Source organism: Aspergillus saccharolyticus, assembly GCF_003184585.1.
Source record: "Aspergillus saccharolyticus JOP 1030-1 unplaced genomic scaffold BP01scaffold_3, whole genome shotgun sequence".
NCBI lineage: Eukaryota > Fungi > Ascomycota > Eurotiomycetes > Eurotiales > Aspergillaceae > Aspergillus > Aspergillus saccharolyticus.
The window spans coordinates 831,106-852,472 of record NW_020290613.1 but is presented as its reverse complement, the minus strand read 5'-3'; the positions used below and the strand labels follow the sequence as shown (position 1 = coordinate 852,472).

General features: G+C 52.2%; 7 protein-coding genes across 7 annotated transcripts; 6 read left to right on the top strand and 1 right to left on the bottom strand.

Moving 5' to 3' along the window:
• Positions 1–140: 140 nt before the first annotated feature.
• BP01DRAFT_353305 (snoRNA-binding rRNA-processing protein UTP15) lies at positions 141–2,030 on the top strand. The gene has a single exon (XM_025574145.1). It carries the CDS (start codon positions 261–263, stop codon positions 1,881–1,883), a length of 1,623 nt encoding a protein of 540 aa, XP_025434969.1. The 5' UTR covers positions 141–260; the 3' UTR covers positions 1,884–2,030.
• Positions 2,031–2,708: 678 nt separating this feature from the next.
• On the top strand, positions 2,709–3,979 carry BP01DRAFT_117809 (uncharacterized protein). Its single transcript, XM_025570367.1, has one exon. It carries the CDS (start codon positions 2,797–2,799, stop codon positions 3,709–3,711), a length of 915 nt encoding a protein of 304 aa, XP_025434968.1. The 5' UTR covers positions 2,709–2,796; the 3' UTR covers positions 3,712–3,979.
• Positions 3,980–5,274: 1,295 nt separating this feature from the next.
• Positions 5,275–6,647, top strand: BP01DRAFT_353302 (histidine phosphatase family protein; the record flags this gene model as incomplete). The annotated part of the gene is made up of 4 exons (XM_025574144.1): positions 5,275–5,422; positions 5,579–5,713; positions 5,783–6,025; positions 6,135–6,647. Coding segments are annotated over 3 exons (777 nt in total), but the record flags the coding sequence as incomplete, so codon positions are not given.
• Positions 6,648–7,034: 387 nt separating this feature from the next.
• BP01DRAFT_288222 (mitochondrial 54S ribosomal protein uL22m) lies at positions 7,035–8,261 on the bottom strand (the record flags this gene model as incomplete). The annotated part of the gene is made up of 2 exons (XM_025571530.1): positions 7,035–8,122; positions 8,213–8,261. 2 exons carry the CDS (start codon positions 8,259–8,261, stop codon positions 7,035–7,037), a joined length of 1,137 nt encoding a protein of 378 aa, XP_025434966.1.
• A 2,688-nt stretch (positions 8,262–10,949) lies between these two features.
• On the top strand, positions 10,950–15,022 carry BP01DRAFT_288175 (U6 snRNP complex subunit PRP24; the record flags this gene model as incomplete). The annotated part of the gene is made up of 4 exons (XM_025571528.1): positions 10,950–13,523; positions 13,576–13,803; positions 13,858–14,214; positions 14,270–15,022. The coding sequence occupies 4 exons, from the start codon at positions 10,950–10,952 to the stop codon at positions 15,020–15,022; spliced, it is 3,912 nt and encodes a 1,303-aa protein (XP_025434965.1).
• Positions 15,023–17,090: 2,068 nt separating this feature from the next.
• Positions 17,091–18,315, top strand: BP01DRAFT_353298 (uncharacterized protein). Its single transcript, XM_025574143.1, has 4 exons — positions 17,091–17,463; positions 17,567–17,628; positions 17,780–18,070; positions 18,131–18,315. Exons 1-4 carry the CDS (start codon positions 17,364–17,366, stop codon positions 18,302–18,304), a joined length of 627 nt encoding a protein of 208 aa, XP_025434964.1. The 5' UTR covers positions 17,091–17,363; the 3' UTR covers positions 18,305–18,315.
• Positions 18,316–19,757: 1,442 nt separating this feature from the next.
• BP01DRAFT_413355 (phytanoyl-CoA dioxygenase family protein) lies at positions 19,758–21,255 on the top strand. Its single transcript, XM_025578998.1, has 2 exons — positions 19,758–19,836; positions 19,897–21,255. Exon 2 carries the CDS (start codon positions 20,094–20,096, stop codon positions 21,054–21,056), a length of 963 nt encoding a protein of 320 aa, XP_025434963.1. The 5' UTR covers positions 19,758–19,836; positions 19,897–20,093; the 3' UTR covers positions 21,057–21,255.
• Positions 21,256–21,367: the final 112 nt, after the last annotated feature.

Genomic DNA, 21,367 nt, shown 5'->3' with positions numbered 1-21,367 from the left:
ATAACTTGAATGGTTATAGTTATTTCAAGGTCAGTCAGCATAGATATGCAAAGTGCACTAGTCCCAAACAGGAAACGCGGCCAGACTTTTCCCGATGCGATCGGGAATTATCCCGAAAAAAAGTTTCCCATCAACCTCAAAATCCCGGCTAGCCCATCAAAACGCTCTCGACGAGCCGACAAACCACCGTCTGACATCGAAGAGCCCCAAGCATCGATCGTAACCACTCACATTCACATCGCGGCCGACGACCAGCAGCTATGGCTGCCCCCGTCCTCCCCCTGCAGCAGGTGAAGCTGCCGTCACTGCCTTCCACCCGACTGACACCGGAGCAACAATACTGGAAGACCTTTAAGAACCCCCTCCTTATCCCCTCGCCAGCCAACGGGCCCATCAACCTCATTACGCAGCCTTCCGCCCCTTCCTCTGCTTCTGCTTTCCCCTCCCTCACTCAGCCACCTGATGTCTTCACCGTGACCACCGGCGCCCGCGTCCAAATCTACTCCATCCGCACCCGCAAACTCCTCAGAACAATCACTCGCTTCGACGACACAGCACGCGGCACCGATGTGCGCCCGGATGGCCGTGTAGTTGCCGTGGGTGATGACTCTGGCACGGTACAAGTCTTTGACGTGACTTCGCGGGCGATTCTCAAGACATGGAAGGAACATAAGCAGCCGGTCTGGGTGGCCAAATTTTCACCCAGCGACCCGACTGCGCTTTTTACGGCCAGTGATGATCGCACCGTACGCATGTGGGATTTGCCCAGCGAGAGCAGCGCCCGCAGCTTTGTAGGCCACACAGATTATGTGCGCAGCGGTGCATTCATGCCCGGCTCGTTAGCCTCGTCGGGCCTACTGGTATCCGGTAGTTACGATCGCACGGTGCGGCTCTGGGATCCCCGCGTGGACACTCGCGCTGCCATGACATTCAAGATGGCGGCCCCAATCGAAAGCGTGCTGCCCATGCCAACGGGGACAACTGTGCTTGCCGCCGCAGACAACAAGATCGCCGTCCTCGACATCGTGGCCGGTAAACCTCTGCACATGATTCAGAGTCACCAGAAGACGGTTACATCACTGGCGCTGGCCTCAAACGGGGAGCGGTTGCTCTCGGGCGCGTTGGACGGTCACCTGAAGGTTTTCGAGACGACAGGGTGGAACGTCGTGTCTGGATCCAAGTACCCATCCCCGATTCTTTCGTTGAGCGTTATCAAATCCGGGGTTGTCCAGGAAGACAAGCACATTGCTGTTGGTATGGCGTCTGGTCTCTTGTCGATCAAGACCCGGCTGTCGGGACAGCAGAAAATCAAGGAGAAGGAACGCCGGAAGGAAATGCAGGCGCTGCTGGAGGGCAAATTGGAGGAGCATGACCGGAAAATGGCCAAGAAGAATCGCGGCGCCGGCTGGGAGAAGCGTCTCCGTGGTCGGGATTTTGTGGGTGAGGGTGTGGATATTGTGATTGAGGGGCGCGATACCGGCAAGCGCAAGAAAGAGCAAACCTGGGAACACGATCTGCGCAAGGCCCGATACTCAACGGCTTTGGACCATGTACTCGGTTCCAGCGACAAGACGGCTCAGCTGACGCTTTTGACGGCGCTGCGCCATCGTTCCGCCCTGCGTGCCTCCTTGCAGAACCGCGACGAAGTAACACTGCAGCCTGTGCTCGCCTGGGTTTACAAAAACATCACCGAACCACGACTGGTCAACCTCTGTGTCGAGGTCGCCATGAACGTCCTAGACATCTACTCGGGCAACTTGGGGCAGTCCGCCCAAATCGACAAGATGGTCGAGCGGCTGCACCGGAAGGTGCGCGAGGAGGTTGAGAATGCTCACCAGGCTTGTCAGACCAAGGGTATGTTGGAGATGCTACGGGCGTGCTGAATTGGGACTATCACAAAAGTACGGAGAGTTTGAACTAGAGCTTGTTTCACCATATTGGATACCTCGGGTGGAGTTTGGGGTTCTTAGGCATATCGCATGCACTGTATAGCAAATGATCTACGTGTTCCATTACCCCTACCTCCTCTCGTTCACTTTGGCTCTTTTATACGTCCTAAATTGTGTGGGATTGAAGCCTTTCCTATTGCCTGAAACATGGCCGACATGAGACTGCATTCGACTTCTGCAGTACGGGCCAGATCTTACAACATTTATCTACTGTAGAGTACTGAGTAGTAGTCAAGCCCCCGAAAGACTCAAGTCGAACCCGACGTCGAATAGTTGAAGAAAACAAGTTGGCCCGTCATATAAGTTGAAAATCATGAGAGAGGATTAGTGCAAAGATCAGAAATACTCTGGATTCAAAATTGTTCCAAACGGCTATAGAAGGATAATAAGGGAATTGGCGCTTTCAGGCCGATAAGATTACGTCCGGATCTTCGGACAAAATACAGTTCCGGCGGGCGGACGACTAAAGTCGGGGTCTCGAAATGGCCTAGCGGGTTTATCGTCGGGGTCCCAAAAAAGGCAAGGTGCGGGATGGGGAGAGATGAGCCTTGCTCTTCAGCCTCTATGTAAGACAAGGTCTCTGTCAGCCTGGCTTCCTCTTCTCTCCTCGCTCCCCTCTTTACCTCTGCTTCAGTCGCAGCCTGTCTTCTATCTCTAAGGGAGCACAGTGACTCCCCCGCATTCATCATTCAGAGCGAAATAGTGAGTCGACGCGAGTCATATTCAACTCAATCTATCCTATTAAGTCTGTCTTATCCGCTTATCAGACAAAGCATTCCTCGCCTACTCCTCAGCCATCTACATTCTATACTCTTCATCTCCCTCGTTTATTCATTCATTGTCTATCATGTCTGTGGACCAATTGCTCTGCCAGATTAGCCAGACTACACCTGACGAGGAGTGGTACGATTTCAACAACTCTTTTGAGATTCCCTCCGGCTGTTTGGACAGCAACGCGACCTCAGTCGACTCGATCTCGCCTAGAGACCTTGACTTGGGATTTTCTAACTTGGACGAATGCAACTGGGGTGCCACTCCCACGACATGTCCCGAAAATCTTTTCTCAGAGTTCGTGAGCTATGACGGTCCATATGAGGCATATCATGACCTCTCATTAAACAGCCCGCAAATATGCCTTAACGCGAATGATTGCGTTCAACCACTTCCCACACTCTCAGAGCAAGAGCTCGCAAATATAGCGCTTGATAGCGCTTGGCCCCAAGAGACGGCCTACTCCGAAGACCCCTTCTATACGAGCATCCGACAAATGGTTGAGGCTCAAGCCATGGCTGACTCGGGATGTTCCACAATCAAAGAGAAGAGACGAGATGCGTCCATCGCCATTCATTTGCAGCGCTTACAGGGGGTCTCGTCTTCTGAATTTGTCGCATCGGCGTCCAGTACCAGTTTCCCGTCTCCATGCTGGTCGGGCTCCGCGCCAAGCAGCACTGGATCGTGTGCAACACCGGTCGCAGGCTCATCGCCAGACACAAACGAGAAGGAACAATTTTTGACGACTCAACCATCGCCCTCGAGTGGTTCCATGGAACTAGTGCTTGACCTGAATATGAACACAACGACGAATGTGCCCAAGAAACAGAAACCGAGATCGAAAGCTCAGAAGGAGAGCTATATCAAGGTCCGCAAGTACGGTGCCTGTGAGAAACATCGCAAGCAACACAAACGAGTAGGTCAATCTTTATGGTTTGACTGGAATATTTGGAGCAGCCATGCTAATGTCAGTACAGTGCAATTGTCTTGAGAAGGCGGCTGCTCTAAGCCTCACGAGTGGCTCTTTTGGTTCCTCCACCAATCTAGTGGCCAGATCGGGTACGGATGCCCAACTACATGTCCATGGACGTGGAAATGAGCGCCAGGCAAGCTGGAAGCATACGAGCAGCTCGCCCATGCTACAACCAACAGGACCTCGCACAGTAGAGCAGGCAACTGCACGCTCACAGGTGCTGATCCCGCATATGCTCCGATCCTCCAAGGGCGGCGTCCTAGTAGCCCAGACGAGACAGCATATGCAGCCAGCTGCTCAACCTCAACAGGCTGTTCGCCCTTCGACGACAGGCCAGCCGGACACTCTAGTCCACCGACCCCAACAGCAAACAGGACTCCGTCGCGTTGGCCACCAAGGCGTTGCAACGTCGAACAGGAAGCACTTCCAATCGGATGGCGGTGCTATCAGCACCTTGGAACATCGTTGTCATCTGACCAGGGGCAGTCAACGCTCAGATCAAAACCTACAGCACCAGACCCAACCGCGCTTGTCCATCAAAGTATCCCTGGGACATGGTTCCAGTGGAGACGGCGATCAAGCGCAGCGCAAGACGAATCCCAATATTCGATTACTGGATCGTGGCTGCCAGACAACCAGGACCCCGCTTGCGAGGAACAAGCGTGGCACGTCGGATACCCGGCCGAGCGAGACCCAAGTACAGTCCTTGGCCGGATACACTGGCTCCCTATTCCTGCAAAATATCTTTGCCACTACACGCTTTTTCGATCTTGGAAACTGGGTTGTTTCCTGGTGGTGCTCATCATTTGGCAAGCTTGCTGTTTCCACTTCGCGGAAACATTGGCTCTTTCGGAAGGGACTGGGCCTTTGGTGAATGACGATAACCCATTCGAAGTTCTGACGTTGTGTTTGATTTGCGCGGAAGATACCACATACCTGTTTGTTTGCATCTTATATAATGTTTGGACCAATTTTGAGGTCTGGTGACTGGTGGGAAAAGCAGGATTCATAATAATCTCGGCTAGACAGAATGGTATTACTGCTTTGGGAATTTGAGCTTGAGTCTTTGCTCTCTTATATTGCTCGTAGCGTCGTGGGAACATAGTACATACATACGGGTCGGGAGTACAAACACTGCATGAGGCTGCTATGGTCAGTGGCTCGGGACGAACACGTGGGAGAAGGCAAGTATTTCCATGGGTTGAGCTAAGTTGGTTGCACCTGCTGCCTGCAAACACCCTTCATGCCGCGAATAACGGTCATGTTGGGAGAAAACCATCTCTCCTAGTGTCTCGACTGTTCCTAATTTACTCTTACCCCATATCATCTCCACAACGGAAGTCCAAGAAAGGGATGGTGAGGAAATTGACATTTGTTCCGGCTCGCTTCCGGCGCATGGGCGACCCATCGCCCGGTTATTGGCCGCTTGACCACCACCACCACCTCCTCCCTTCTCGTCGCGAGTCGATGTTGTGCTCCATCTTTCGCATTCCGATTATCATGTGAGTACGCTCCGTCAGTTTAGACACTACAGAATCTGCCAGAGGCTCGTTTGGAACCCGAACTAACCGCCGGTGGAAGACCCATCCTGCTCGCGGTCACCCTCCTTAGTGCCGGGTTTGTCCTGATGGCTGAATCCACCTTGTCCGAGTCGCATTGGCGATTCTCCATTGTCCCAGGCTATTTTTTTCAGAGTGAACCCGCCACCGATGCCGATACCTTCGATTATGTATGGACTTTCCTACATTGCGCAATCCTCACCGTGTTAAACCGAAGTGGGCGATGCTAATGCTGAGAGCAGGTAGCCGCCAACTTTGGCCTTGTTCCTCGGCCCTACGACTCGGATCCCGAGTTTGACCCTGATGGGCAAAAAACGCAATGGCAGCGCTTTGAGTACCAAGTCCGTAGACTAAACCGCGAAGCTGAGCCCGACACGGCCTACAAGGTGCTGTTTCTGGGCCGTCACGGCCAAGGCTATCACAATGTAGCCGAAGCCAAGTATGGCACTGAGCTCTGGGATGTACGTCCAGCTTGACCTATCATGACCACTGCTTCATCCCAGCAAGAACCTTTCTGACCCCGCAAATAGTGCTACTGGTCACTCCTCGATGGCGACGAGAACGGCACCTGGGTCGACGCCCGGCTCACCGAGCTGGGCATCGCTCAAGCCAAGACAGCCCACGAGGCCTGGAAGACGCAAATCGCCAACAACATTCCCACCCCTGAGTCGTACTATGTGAGCCCGCTTAATCGATGCCTCGCCACCGCCAATATCACGTTCAGCGGCTTGGGTATCCCCCATACGGAACCTTTCCGGCCCCTCATCAAAGAGGTACGTTGCCGGTGACCATGCTGCACTTAGGCTCGACAAACCCTTCCTTGCATTTGTGCTCCGTCTCACAACACTCGTAACTGTCTTCACGGAATAATTGGATTCATAGCTCCTCCGTGAAACCATCGGTCAACATACCTGCGACGGTCGCTCTACGAAGTCTACCATCGAGGCAGAATACCCCCTCTACCGTATCGAGGAGGGGTTTGCCGAGAAGGATCCCCTGTACGACGCCCGTCTCCGCGAGTCTGACTCGGCCCGCGACAAGCGGTTTCGAGATCTGTTCCAAGACATCTTCAGCCACGACGGCAATACTTTCCTCTCATTGACGGCGCATTCCGGCGCCATCACGAGCATGCTGCAAATCACGGGCCATCGCAAATTTGCGCTGGAGACGGGCGGCGTTATACCGATCTTTGTCAAGGCTCAGAGGGTTGCGGGGAGCTTGCCGCCGATGGAAGTGGAGCCGTGGTTTCCACCGCCGGTTTGTCAAGGAGATACTCCTTAGACAGAAGTTACAGTAGATGTGGAGAGCTAATAGAGCTATGAAGTCGATGTGTGGATACTGAAGTTCCGAGTTTCTCAGGGATTGAGATGCTTGTTCGTTGTATATAGAGCTTGGCTTATCCGCTTATCTTTGATACCGATAGAGTAGTAGCAAGTGTTCCTGAGATTGCCAAAATTGGGAAAGAGAAATCCGTGTATATCGAAAATATTGTACACATATTCGAGCCGCTGCTCATACACAACCCACACAATACCACCAACTAACCTTTCCAGTCATACAAACGCAAGCCAGATGCACAAAAAAAGTGATAGAAGCCAGATGCTATGTGAAGAAGTAGTTATTTCCTTCGAAGTAAGGGAGGGGGTTCGAAAACACATGAGAGAGTTTGGGACTGAACGCCAGGTAATTGATATCGAAGACAGACAACCAAGAAAAAGTTACCCGATTTTGTTGACATGAAAGAAGAGAATACAAGGGAGACTAGAATCAGCCGAGACAGATCTACCAGGAGTAGTACGGGTTCTGCTGGGAAATCGGGCGATCTGGGAGCGGAGTCCAGAGGAGAGCCCTGCGGCGGCGGAGATCGCGGGCCTCGCGGTCCTTCCATTCTCTAATGCGAGTCTTCTCTTCCTTGAGCACGACAGACAGACCGGTGTAAGGGGGTCGCTTCATGTTGATAACACCGCGGGCACGGTGGTCTGCTTCATAGCCGTAAGGACCACGGTTGACCCAGGCCTGATCGATGTAGATGGAGGTGGGGTCAGTAATGGTCTTCTTGGAGCCGTCCTTGAGGGTGATGGTGACGGGCTTCGGCTTGGGAGCGACCTCCTCGCCCTCCTTGGGGGGCACAGCGCCCAATCCCATACCAGAGCGAACCACGGCCAGGTTCTTTGCGTGCTTGAGGTGCTCAAGCACCTCCTTGGCGGCCTTCTTCTTGCTGAACCGCATCTGCAGGATGGCCTCGTCGATGTTCTTGCCCGCGATCTGGCGGGCCAGGGGGCCCAGCTTTTTGATGGAGGTCTTGAAGAAGTGCGACTTGGCCAGCTGCTCGCGCTCCGTGCGCATGATCTGCTCCGTCCGCGTCAGACGGCCGCGACGCCGCACCTCGCGAATCACCATCTTCTTCTCCCACCGCAGCCGCGTGTTCGGCTTGGGGTCCAGAACCGCCTGCATCGTGGCCCGGTTCCGCTTGTCCACAGCGAAAGTCCTCTCCGCTGCCGCTGCCGCCCGCTCCTCTTCTGTGGGGGCCTCCCCATCGGTGGCCTTGCGACTGGTCGGGGTGCGTCCCTTGGTGATCAGCTTCGGACCAGCTTCATCTTCGGCAAAGATTGAGTCTGTGCCAAGAGAACCCTCGCGTTTCGGAGGGGCGGTGACGGGGCGAATCGTGGGTTTGGGGGCGTCGGACTTGTTGCCGCCGAAGAAGAAGTTCTTGATGGAGGAGAGGGCGGACGGCTTGGACGATTTTTGCTGGGACTCCGGGTTGGGCTTGGTCTCTTTGGGTTCGTTTGGGGAGTTGTTGCCCTCTTGCGCATACCGACTGACGGTCGAGGTCAGGGTGCGGCGTGGGACGTAGGCCAGGTTGGTCCGGGCTGCTGCCAGTTTGTTCTGGTGTTAATGATGGGGTCTCGGGCAAGAAGGGATTTGAGAGTGTGACTGAGAGGCAACATGATTGTACTCACCCGACCGGACGAGATGCCCGTAGGGTTGAATTGAACCCAGTGAGGCCATTATTTTGGTGGGGAAGGAAGGGAGGAAGAGAAGAGGGAATTCGTCGGTTGCATCCCACGGGGATCCGGAGATGCTTGAGGGAAAAAAGTGTCGGTCGATTGATGGGCTTGGCTTTGCGGGAGTGGTTCGTTTGGATGGATGAAGAGCCGCGTGCCTGATTTATGCGGCTACTAATCCAGCCACAACGAGGCTGGTGATGATCACTAGCCACAACCTCTAGCTCAATTTTCGAGCCCACGCCCAAACGGGCAACGTCAACTGCTGTCGGGGCCCGGGCGCACCCTCACCACTGCAGGGTCATGTGCTGTAAACAACCACTTTACTACTTTAGACTGGCTACAGCTGAGCTTTCCATCAACTGGTAACTTACCCATGGAGGATCCAACAGGCATCCAGTGCCGCCAATAAGGCCAAAGGTCTTCCTGTACGATTACCTCATAGGTCGCAGACAGCGCCTTTCTCTCGGGGACAGTCCGTTTAGCCCCATTAAGGAACAGCCGCCCCAGCCCTAGACTTTCCTGCTGGAAGGATGTGGATGTGTAATACAATAATCATGAGAATGAATCTTTTCAACATGATTAATAGAATTGTGCATGCTGTTATTGCATGTTCTCTGACCCGAATAGGATTACATGCTTAGCACTAGCCAGCCCAGCCCAGTTTCTCCGATCCAGACACACCTTGTATACCCATCCCACACCACGGGATAACTTCCTTTTTCCCCGGGCAGGGGGCGGAGGTGTCAGGGCAAGTGTTTCCAAGAGGTTTGATGGTGGTGGTCACCCGGGAATCGCATACAGATGTGCAGAAGTATAAGCCCAGCCCAGCTGCTGCGGCCATTACGTTGGAGGATGCTGCTGTCCCTCCCCCGTCACCGGTTACACAATCGGTGGGTTCGATCGCAGTCGAGATCCTCGTCAGGCAACGTGCTTTTTAGAAAGAGGTTTCGCTTAGGTATAGCTTTTCATCAATTTCGTAGTCCAGTATGTGCGAGGTCACTCTTTGCCTGATCGGAGATCTGATGTAGCATTGGTCTCATCTACAGAAGCAATAGCGGCAACAGCAGCAGCAGCAGCAGCAGCAGCAGCAGCAAGTTAGTTTAGTACTAGAATGGAACCTACATCCGATATCATCTCCCTCCCATAGTGGGGGTGCCTACCGAATGTACTGTAAGTACACCTTTTACCTTAGAAGTAAGAGTAAACATTTTGTACATGATTCAATAGACAAATAGGTAGACCTGCAGCCACTTTGTCGTAGATCGACTTGAGTTAATACATCTCACCCTCGTATAGGTCCCGGTGTGCTCCTGGCCCAGCTTTTATCCTAGTCAAGCGGCGTGAGAAAGACCAGAGGCAGTCTTAAGGTGTGGTGGTTTAACCATTGTTATCGATTGTTATTTATTTTTTTTTTTTTTACCCTTCTTTTGCTGCTCCAACTCCACCGTGTCGATCCACTACTGCCTGCCTCTCTTCTGCCTCATCCGTTCTGGTCATCCGTTTTTTTTCCCTACTCAACTCTCATTCTCTCTGTGTGTGTTTAGTCTTTCTTCGACACTCCTCCGCCTCCCTCCCTCTCTCCCTTCCTCCCTCCGACTTTCACCCTCTCATCACCTTCTCATCTTCTCCCCCCCTCCTCCTCCCCCCGAAACCCCGAAAGGGACATCGCGTGCGTGTTTCTCTGTTCCTTAATTCCTCGCTTCCAGCCTGGGTCCCTCCTAATCCGAATTCTCTCCCCTCTACTATCCACCCACCATTTCCCCATCTTTTTCCCGCCCAAACTCCGCCGCTGACTTACCTGTTTTAGTTTCCTCCCTATCGCTCGGACCCAGATCAGTTCTCTGGTTAGAGTGAATGAGTGTTGCATGCTGGAGACTGTCTCTGTTCCACCCCTCCCTCTGCTCTTTCTCTTCCCTCCGTCTAATCACTTTCCTACTCTTCCCGTCCCCTCTTCTACCACCTTCAACCCCATCCTCCCCTAAATTTAGCAGAGTATCAGACACGCAAGGCAGACAGAGAGAGAGAGTGTGCCATTCTGTCACTCGCTGCTCTCTCCGCGATTGTTCTTGCGCGTCCGTCCAGCGCCTCACTTTGGCAGCCTTTGGCAAAGCGCCCAACCTGTCAAGCTTCCTCCCACCTGCAACTCAATCCAAGGACCTGAACAAAATCTAGTGATCTTCAAAATACCTCATTACCTGCATTTGCTTGATTGCTTTTATTTCGAATTACCTCCTATATTAATTATTCGCCGATCTGAACTTTTTTACCCCTCCACTTTATTCTTTCCGTCTCCCTTTCTTCTTCACCTTACCTCTTGATTATCTCTGGTTTCTTCCTCCCGCCGGCCAGCCCACTCACTGGCCCGAATTAGTGACGAACGGATCCCCTTCCCATCTACCCTACCGAGACCGAGAACAAGGATATTCCGAAAACAAGAAACTTTGAAGGAAACAGAAGGCTTTCGATCAGGTTGTGACGAGTGCAGGAATGGACTCGTTGATGAGGCCACTGACAACGGTTCTTCTTTAATTCGAGTTTTTTTCCTTCGTCCTATAATTCCTTAAGTCTCTCATTCACCTTAGCAGCTTCCTTACGTCAGCACCATAGCTGGCGCTCGGACTTTGCTTCCATTCGATATCTGCCGCCCCGGTTTTGCTCTTGTCCTCTTGCTCGTCAGCCCACAGTCTTGATGATGGACATCAACTCCCTCCTTTCGCCCCAGGATTCTAATTCACAGTCCGGGCGCACTACGCCCACCACGGGGTCTACGCCGGTCAACAATGCCTCGGTTCCGCTCACAGGTCCGCCACAGCCAAAACCCTTGCGAAAGCCTCGTTCCGGCGCAACCAAGCAGGGTATGACCTCCTCGCCACTGGCGCAACATATGTACGCCCCGAACCAACTGCCTGATCCGTCACCACCTGCGAACAGTCCTAAGGTTGGTCCCAGCATGGGCACTGGCAGCGGAACACCCCCAGCAACCGACTTGCCGCCTGCGAGGCAACCGTCCACTCCGGGTATGGACACACTGGCCGACTTAGCGTCGATGCAGCATCATCAACCTCAGCGTCCCGGCGCTCCGCTCTTACGCAACACCGAATCGTACGAGAGCCAGTTGTCACCCTCCACAATGTTCCCACACGTCAACCCGATTTCCCACAACACCCCCACTCCGCGATCCTCCTTCGATATCGCTATGTCCGATGGTCCTCGAGAGAGCGCCCAACGAAGCTACTTGGACACTTCCCTGGTTCCCAACGCCCAGCGGCAGGCGACCGACCTGTTCGCTCAGATACAGGAAAATCCGCAATCTTACGAAGCGCACGTCAGATTTATTCGTCTGCTACACGCGGGCTTTGTTAATCACGTCTATCCGCCCAACAACCCGGAGATTCACGGGGATCCGCGCAAATATGATCTACTCAAGGACATGCGCACCGCGCGCGAGGAGATGGACAAACTTTTCGCCATGGGCGAGGATCTGTGGGCAGAATGGATTCAGGATGAGAGTATGTTGGCACAATCGGTAGAGGAACGCATTGCTGTGATGGAGCTTTGTCAACGATCTGTGGAAGAGGAGTATGGTAGCACCAAACTCTGGGGGATCTACGGAGAATGGGTACTCTACCTCTATAAATCGGCACATGGCGATGCTAGTCAGAGCTCCTGGACTGAGGAAGATCGGATCATCGGGCGCGAGGTCTTCACCTGGCCGTCGGTCTTAGAGGTCTGGCATCGAGGAGCCGAGTCGACCCAATGGCGAATCCATGACAGTCATATGGTATGGGACCGCTTCCTTGATTTGCTCATCCAGGACCTTGCCCGCAACGCGTCCCAAGAGAAGGTGAATCATGTGCGCAATTTCTTCGAAGTTCGTCTTGCAACGCCCCATGCTACCTGGGACCAGACCTTTCAATTGTTCTCCGGGTTTGTTTCGAGATACTACAACGCGAACTACGAGAATATCATGGCCGACATAGTTGGACGGCACGCCACATCAGCCAAGGAGCAATATTCCGCTCGCGAGGATTTTGAGATCAAGCTGCGCAATGCGACCGAGTCCGGTGAATTGGGACAGGAATACCTCTTGTTCACAGAGTATCTGGAGTGGGAATTGAAACAAAGTCGTCGGAAACGGCATCTGGGAAATTTCGAGTTCGTGAAGTCAATTTACCAGCGCGCGGTCCTTCGATTTCCGACCGATTGTCACATGTGGGAGGATTTCATCATGTATTTGGTTAATGAATCGATGCACGGTAACACCAAAACTGCGACAATGGCCACATTGGACCGTGCGACTCGCCACTGCCCCGGTTCCGGTACCCTCTGGTCGCAATACCTGCTGAGCTCCGAGCGCGAAGGACAGTCCTTTGCGAAAATTGCCGATATCAAGCACAAAGCAACCAGTACCGGCTTGCTAGACGTCGGCGGCATGGAAGAAGTACTAAAGGTGCACACCGCGTGGTGCAGTTACTTACGTCGAAAGGCTTTCCTTTCTGATTCGACCGATGAAGATATCGATGTGGCGGAGGTGGGAATCCGATCGGCTATCGAGAGCGTTCAGGAGCTTGGTGAAAAGAAATACGGCCGCAACTATCAGGGGGACCCCTTGTTTCGTCTGGAACGCATTTATATCCGATATCTTAGCGAAAGCGGCAGCTGGGATAGTGCCCGAGAGACTTTTAAGGGTCTCGTAGGCCGTCGGGGTAGCAGTTACGAATTCTGGCTGACTTACTACGAGTGGGAGCTCATTTCATGGAGTAAGTTTGTGCAGGGAGAAGCTACCATCGACGCCGCCCGGCGGACACCCAACCCCAGCTACGCCACCGCCGTTTTGAAGCAGGCCATCAAGCGGACGGATTTGGATTGGCCCGAGAAAATTATGCAAGTCTACATCGCACACTGCGAGGATTATGAAGATTCGGACGAACTACAGCTTGCGATTCTCGAAACCCGCAAGGCGATGAGAGCCATCACTGCCCGGCGCGAGCGGGACGCAAGGGAGGCGGCCGCGCGGCAGGCTGAGCAACAAGCTGCAGCTGCCGAGCAGGCGACACAGGTGGAAAAGAGGAAGCGGGAAGATGACATTACTGTGAATGGCTCAGCACCTGCCAAACGGGCTCGCGCAGAAGAGTCGACTCCATCCGTTCTCGTGACGCCTGACCCGGTCGCTCTTCAACGTGATCGCGAGAATGCGACCGTTGTCGTCAAGCAGTTGCCCCGCGGCATTACAGAGCATAAAGTCAGGCAATTTTTTCGCCATGTAAGTATGTTTCGTGTGCATGATGTGCAGCCCTTCGCTAATTTATTCGCAGTGCGGTACGATCAACAGCCTGAAGATGTTTTCTGCTCCGAACGGGAACTCGGAAACCGCCATTATCGAGTTCAATAACCGGGATGAAGCCGTTGTGGCGCAGACCCGCGACCAAAAGATGATCGATGGACAGACCATCGAGGTCCAATTTGGGTCGGGGGCTACGCTTTTTGTTACCAACTTCCCTCCCACTGCGGATGAACAGTATATTCGTGATTTGTTCCGTGAGGTGACTTCCCCTTCCGTGTGTAGCCCGGGAAACCGCATTGCTAACCGACTGCAGCACGGAGAAATCATTGACATTCGCTTTCCGTCGCTCAAGTACAATACGCACCGGCGATTCTGTTACGTGCAATTCAAGACCTCTGGAGAAGCTTACAGTGCCACTCAGCTCGACGGATCTACAGTCGGCAATGGCCTTCACCTGGTAGCCAAGATCTCGGATCCCACTCGCAAACAGGATCGTCATGGTCCAATGTACGAAGGACGCGAGATCCACGTGTCCAACTTAGACTGGAAGGCCAGTGAACAAGATGTCGAGGAGCTGTTCCTGCGATTTGGCACGGTCGACCAAGTACGCATCCCTCGCAAGGTGGACGGAGGCAGCAAGGGTTTCTGTTATGTTGTCTTCTCGACCAAGGTATGTCTTGAGTACAGTCGGCGTGATTGTGGCGGTATGCTGATTATGGTTGTAGGAGGAAGCCGAGGCAGCATTGGTCTTGCACGAACAAGAATATCGATCCCGGCGTTTGCAAGTGAAACTGTCCACGCCCCAAGGAGCTAAACGGAGTGCTACAACAATTGTGTCTCGCGTGTCAGCCTCTCGATCCCCGTCAGTAGAAGTCAATGGAGCTGGTGACGAGATTACCAACAGTGATCGGGCAGCGCGTACTCTGGGTTTGATGAACGTTCCGGACACGGTTAATGACGCGCGGATTCGTGCGCTGGTTGAGCCATACGGCAAACTCATCAAGATCGTCCTGCGACCCGACCACCAAGGAGCAATCGTCGAATTCGCCGACGTTCACGCTGCTGGCAAAGCCTCGCTGGAACTAGAAGGACAGGAGATTGTTCCTGGCCGGAAAATGCGCGTAGGAAGTGTACCGGACATGCTGAAGCAATCGGCGGAAAAGAAAGGCCACCCGAGCACCTCCGGCAGCAAGGTGACTGGTGAGAGGTTGGGCGCGAGACTCCAACCGACAGGACCAATCAAGCGCCCACCGCAGCCTGGGGCGCGCGGAGGCAAACGCGGCCATTTGGGCGTCAAGCGAGCCACGGGTGGGTTACAGGGGCCCAGCGACGCGCAGAATGGCGTGCCTACAATCAATACCACAATGACGACAATGATGATGAACAACACTGACCACTCCGCCCCCGACGACGGGCAGAAAATCAAAAAGAGCAATGATGACTTTCGTGCGATGATCCAGCAGAGCCGAACGGGATGAAAGCGTTCGGCGCATCGGACTGCATTGACGGGTTTGGCGTTACCTTTCTCCGCTTGCTGATGACCTGTGACTTCTTTTTCTCTCTTTCCTTTTTCTACATTCCCAGCTTTGATGTGTCTTTCTACCCTAACTTGTCACCGATGTGATACTGAAGCTGTTTTGCCTTCTATCTTAATATTCTTGCTGGTTGACCGTGTATTATCATGGACTTCACTTCGGACATGGAAACCCCCAGCCTGATGTCGGATGTAGATTATTGTGTATTTTCCTCATGATTTCCTTTTCCCTTCTGATCTTTTCTTTCCAGTGTTGGGTCTCTTCTGTCTCCAGGTCAGAAGATTATACCTTTTTGTTTCTTCATCGTCAGATAGGCGATGGAATGATGAGCGCGGGTCTCCTGTAGATGGAGATGGACACCCTCCCACGTGATTTCATGGGACAGCACTTGATTCTTTCGTACCTTCGTAAGCTGAAGCTTACAATAGTCCTATGGCAAGCGAGAACGAATCGTCTTCCATAGTCCAAGTCAATGCCAATGCTTCGCCTAGCGAGGTAAAGGTCAATGAAGTGGTTACATGGGTGTGATACTGTGCGTTACCTACTCGAACAAAGAGACTTCGCTGTCTGATTCATAGGATTGTTGTAGGTAAAGTACATTCAGCGAGGAATTCTTCTAGACAGATTTCTCACAAATGCTCGTGATTCGGCCGGAAACTATGTCCCTGAATACGACTATCCCTGCTGAGCATGGCACATACGGCCTCTTTATAATGAGCATACCCTTTCTAAAAGGTGTATGGTGATAATGCCAATCTTAATGCCGAAATCTAAAGGGCGTTTCGGAATCCGAAGTAGATCAAGGACATTCTCTGTTTGTGCGACAGCCCGACAAGCTATGCAAGATATATGATGCAGAGAGGGGCCTTGAATTATAGTGGTAGTTAGCAAGTACTGTATTCATAAGAAAGAAGGGAACTGGGGATGGAACTTCCATCAACGCGCCGGTCGGGGCGCAAAGTCATTGCTAAATCAGGATCCTTGCATCTTATCTGCTTGATTGACTCGCACATTGTTCAATTCTGAGGGAGCGGAGTTGAAAAGATAAGTACATGTAGTTATGAGGAAGGCGTTACGTACGGAAAGAAATCCACCAACCAGGGAGGTCAAACTGTACAGCTGTACAGTTGTTTGAAAAGATCACGGTAGTACTACTTAGGTACCTAGGTACTCCGTGGTACTTCAGTATTTAGTCTCCGTAAACCACCAGCAAAAAACAAGCTCTGTCATCTGATTTTCTTGAAACCCCCTCCCCCTTCCACCCCCTTACCGCGCCGAACCCTGGCACGTATTCGTGGGTGGTGTCCAGCACGGTTCTTGGTCCCCCACCATTGCGGTTAACTTATAAGTACTACGGTGGACGCTTGGACCGTGGAGGGGATTGCAGTAGGACGAGACCAATATTGTGGTGGGGCGATGGCATGTTGCAAGTTAGTAGTAAATACATGGTAAGATGTCAAGGGTTGGGCTGTGGGTGGAGATCACACATCGGACACTGCAGCGAATGTGTCCGTCAAGGACATTGCTGCACTAGAGTCCCTCTTTTAGATGATAGATGATGGTTCATAACTGATGACTTTATCCAGCGAGTCAAAAAGGAAATCCTCATCATGTCATTCCCCCTCGGGCTGATTTCCGGCTGGCGGCCGATGAGGTATTTTTTCCTTCACTGGAGCAGCATATGCGGTATGCGGTTTTGGAATTACACCAAACGAAAAGAGGAAGGGTGAGCATGATATCTGAATACTAGTCATGCTCTCCTCTCTTTTCCTCCTCTAGCAGTTTTGTTATCGATTCTTGTGTTGTGGTGGAGGGATTTGAGTTGACCAAACGACGGGGGAATGGAATTGAATTGAGTTACATTGATTTAATTTAGAAAGAGGAAGAGAGAGAGAGAGAGAACCTCACCTGACCACCTCTTTCCTGCCAGTTCTTTCCTCATCAGCTCATGCCCATCCCATCCCATCCCACATACCCTTCCTTTCTTTTGTCCCACCTTAATTCTTCGCTACTGTCGCACATCCTTCGTGCTCGTTGCTCTAATACTCTTCCTCTCTGATAAAATATTTCATCTCTGTGGTTGTTTGGCTCATTGTTTCTATTCCGCTGCTCGCCCTCCCCCCGGCTTCTTATCGGCTCGCTGTGTCGTCATCACCGTATCATTAACAAACCACGTAGAACAAACCAGCAACCTGCAACCTGCAACAATTCTCGTTCGCAGCTCCTCTCCGCTCGCTCAGACCGCTGCATTCACTCTCTTCAGCCCCAAGCCCCCGACGCCAGGATGGATTTTCATCTAGTGCCTCGCGGGGAAGATCGCAACTATACTGGTTTCTTGACGAAAACAATCGTCTACACCGGTTCCCTGATATTATTCTTAGCCTGTATGTTTTCTCCTTCCAGTGATTGAAAGATGATTCCCAGCGTCTTCCCTGGCGCATTGTTGCGGCGCAACCTAGAACTGACTCTCGTGGTTGCTTTTCTTAGCCTTCGGATTGACTATTTCCTCCATTGTTGTGCCAAAATGGGTCAGCTATGATAACGATAAGGTGCGATTCGCTACTTTGTATCCAACTCCCTAATCCCAGACCATGAGGGTTCATCTAGCTAGTCAGCTAGAAAACCCAAGAAAAGCCTCCGTTCGATCGAACAAATACCAAGTGCAAGACCTAGAAGGACTAACAAGATGGCGGTTTGCAGCCCTTCTTTCATTACTCCTACGGCCTCCACCGCCGCTGTTCCTCCCTCACCGGCACCTGCGAGAGCTTCCCGCAACGCGAAGATTGCCACGGCGAGGATCGGTATTTCTGCTCCATGTGGCGCTCGGTCGGGTTTCTGATGTCGTTTGCCGTGGTATTGGAGGGCATGAGCGTGGTCGCGTTTCTGATTGTCTTGTCCGGTGGGAAACGGTTGCGCGAGTCTGGATGGAAGATCCTAAGTCTGTTCATTCTGATGTCTGCCGTGGTACAAGCTGGGAGTATGGGTATCGTGGTGAGTTTCCATGCCATCTTCGGTTTCTGGCAGCGCGTTACTGATTGATGCTCATAACAGGCATACCTGTACGACAACGAGGATCGCTTCTTCGTTGGTTGGCGACTTGATGAGTCCTGGATATATTGTACAGTCAGCTGGTGCGTGAGCCTGGTCTGCGCGGCGGCATTGATTCTTGCAGCGTATACGTTGCCGTCGGAGGGTGGTTACGAGTTGATTCCAGATCATTCATGACCCCCAAAAAACAAATATGAAGAGCTCGAGGGTTAAATGGAAACGTTATGATGTGATCCGTTGTGATGAAACGATGAATAATGACTCCTCTTTTGATTTATGTGGCGTTGGTGGATGATTGATCACTGAATATGCGCGTCTAGTCTTCATGATATCTGTGTTCAAAGGCAGGTCTCTTGCTTTGCTTTCCTGGTGGCTAAGTTCAATTGCTGCAAGTCGTTTATAGGTAGTTAGTGGTAGTGCTAATGCGATTAGAACGAATATATATGTTTACACGTTTAGCCTGTTAAGCCTGGGTGGCATCATCTGAATAGCCGGCTACCGGTAATTCGGAGTCTCTGACTGGATTTGATGATTTGGCACAGCATCTTTTTTTTTTTTTTTGGCTCCCAGCCTCTTATGCTAACTATACAGATACCCACCACGCTATGCTGAGTGAGGCAGTCATGATTGTGTGTGCTATACAACACAAAGCCAAGGACACGAACTGGACTAGTACACAGACACTTGTCCTGAGATCCACCCCATCATGAGGCCATCGCCTCCGAATTGAATCTGCAAGAGCAGCAAAGAAGAAGGAGTAGGTCCAGGTTTTGGTTTGAGGTAATGGAGGCCAACCTTCGGCTGCACGATGAACATCAAATCAATTCGAGTCAAAAAAAAAAGGCATGGAGCGATAGAAATTTCTTTGCAGCAGTCGAATGAAGAGTTGTGCATTCCAGCGTACTTTGTAGGATATTCTGTCAATCCCAAGTGGCACCAGGATGTGGACGTGGCTGGACTGTGAGGGATTGAGCTATGATGAGCTCCAGACGCTGCAACTCCAGCTGAGCTGCATTTGCAAAGTTCTCACGAGCGAGGTTGCGCAGTATGCGTTACTGATGTGGGTGGGGACCAGAGCGAAGATTCATAGCGCCAGAGTAAGCTCAGCTTAGAAGGAGTTTAAGGTTTTCTGGATAAGACCAGATTTAGGGATGAGCTTAGAGAGTAAGTTTGATGAGAACAAGGATGAAAAGGCCACTGGAGCTATCTATATGATCTAGTATTGCTGATGAACAGACTGCAAGGCTAGTAGCATATTCACTCAATAAGATGTAAGGTGTATAGCGCAGGAGAGAGACTATATTAGATGGAAAATCTCGACGGTCTCTTTTCAACCAGTTTAGTTACTGTCAGTCTGTCACACCACAGTCATTATTGTGGTGTGTCTCCGTACAGGCGGGCCTGGGGTTGCAGTGCCATTCCAAATATGGTTAGTTCTTTCTGGAGCCCGGGGGAGACATGACCAGCCTCTTACCGCCCATGAGTCTCACAACTACTGGTTGACATGATTCTGCCTGTCAAATAATCTTGCATATGCAGGGCGGTCAATGGTCTCCAGTAAGCTTCTTAGTATAACTACCAACTTAGTTTTCCTGGTGAGTACTCGGTATATTTCACAACGATTATAGATCATTTGCTTAAAAATAGCTGCGTTTAATCTTACCTTTCCTTCTCCCATTCTTCTTTCGTGCATATTAGCTTCTGTTTGAGTAGTGAAACTAATCTTAGTCTTACCTGAAGGTACGGAGTACTAACTACGGAGTATCTAGTAACTACGGCATACAAGCATCTCTAAACCACAGGTGGTGTTCGATAAGCTGATAAGCACTTTTGCTCGAAAACCCACCTTAACTTATCGTGCGATCCCGACTCCCCCACAATTTCCTTTCCCCTCTTTTCCTCTGACATCGATCCTGAACCTGAACACTGCACTCGACTCCCGCTATTATCCTTCCCCGAACTCCCAATGACAACTGAAGGCCTCACTCCCGAGCAACTCGCCTTCTTCCACGAGAATGGCTACCTCGTCCTGCCCAACCACCTGACCCCCGAGGAGGTTCAGCGCTGCCTCGTCGAAACCAACCACCTCCTCGACACCTTCCCGCTCGACACGCACCCACTCACCCAATTCACCACAGGCGACGATGAGCCATCCACCGGGGATGGTGCTTCCAACAAGGAACACGTCGGTGACGACTACTTCCTGACTTCCGGCGACAAGATTCGCTTCTTCTTTGAACCCGACGCCTTCAGCCCGGACGCTCCGGGCACCCTCCTCAAACCCAAGCAGCAAGCCGTCAACAAGATCGGCCACTCCCTGCACAGCCTTTCCGCCCCCTTCAAGGAGGTGAGCCTGACGGCCCGCAACGCGGCCATCGCGCGCTCCCTCGGCTTCCAAGACCCGCGCGTCCTGCAGAGCATGGTGATCTGCAAGCAGCCGAGCATCGGGGGCGCGGTGCCGAGCCATCAGGACTCGACCTTCTTGTACACCGACCCGCCCTCGGCTGTGGGCTGGTGGTTCGCGCTGCAGGATGCCACTACGGAAAACGGGACGCTGGGCATGGTGCCGGGGTCGCACCGGACGCACAAGATTCAGAAACGGTTTGTGAGGCGGGTGCCGGATGGGTCGAAGGGAACGGAGTTCGTGGACAACACGGGGGCGAAGATGCCGCGGGGGATGGTGGAGGCAGAGGCGTCGGAGACGGAAGGAGTGGAAGTGCAGTTGTTGGACATACCGGCGGGTTCGTTGGTGCTAATTCATGGGAACGTCTTGCATCAGAGTTCGAAGAATACTGGGCCGAAGAGTCGGTTCGCGTACACCTTCCACGTGATTGAGGGGGCGGATGGCTGGAACTATGATGAGAGGAACTGGTTGCAGCCGCCGGAGAATGGGGAGGGATTCACGAAGTTGTATCAGGAACATCATTGAAGGAAAGCGATATCTCGGATCGCGAGGTGAGGAGTGTTTGGTTGTGCAATGCCACGAGATTACGAATGACGGGTGTGTATGAACAGAATTGATCCTACCAGTTGTACATATCTGATTCGAAAGACGATCGAGTCCACTTTTTTGCATCTCTTATTCGACGCTCTGAATTATGGTTGACGCCACACGAGGAATCTTTTGCAACTATCATCATTACCCATTTGAGGGTTCCCATCTCCTTGACTTGTTTCATCGGGACTGGGCTATTGTTATGAAAAGCCTTTGTGCGCCTGGTCGGTTTCAGCAAGGGACAA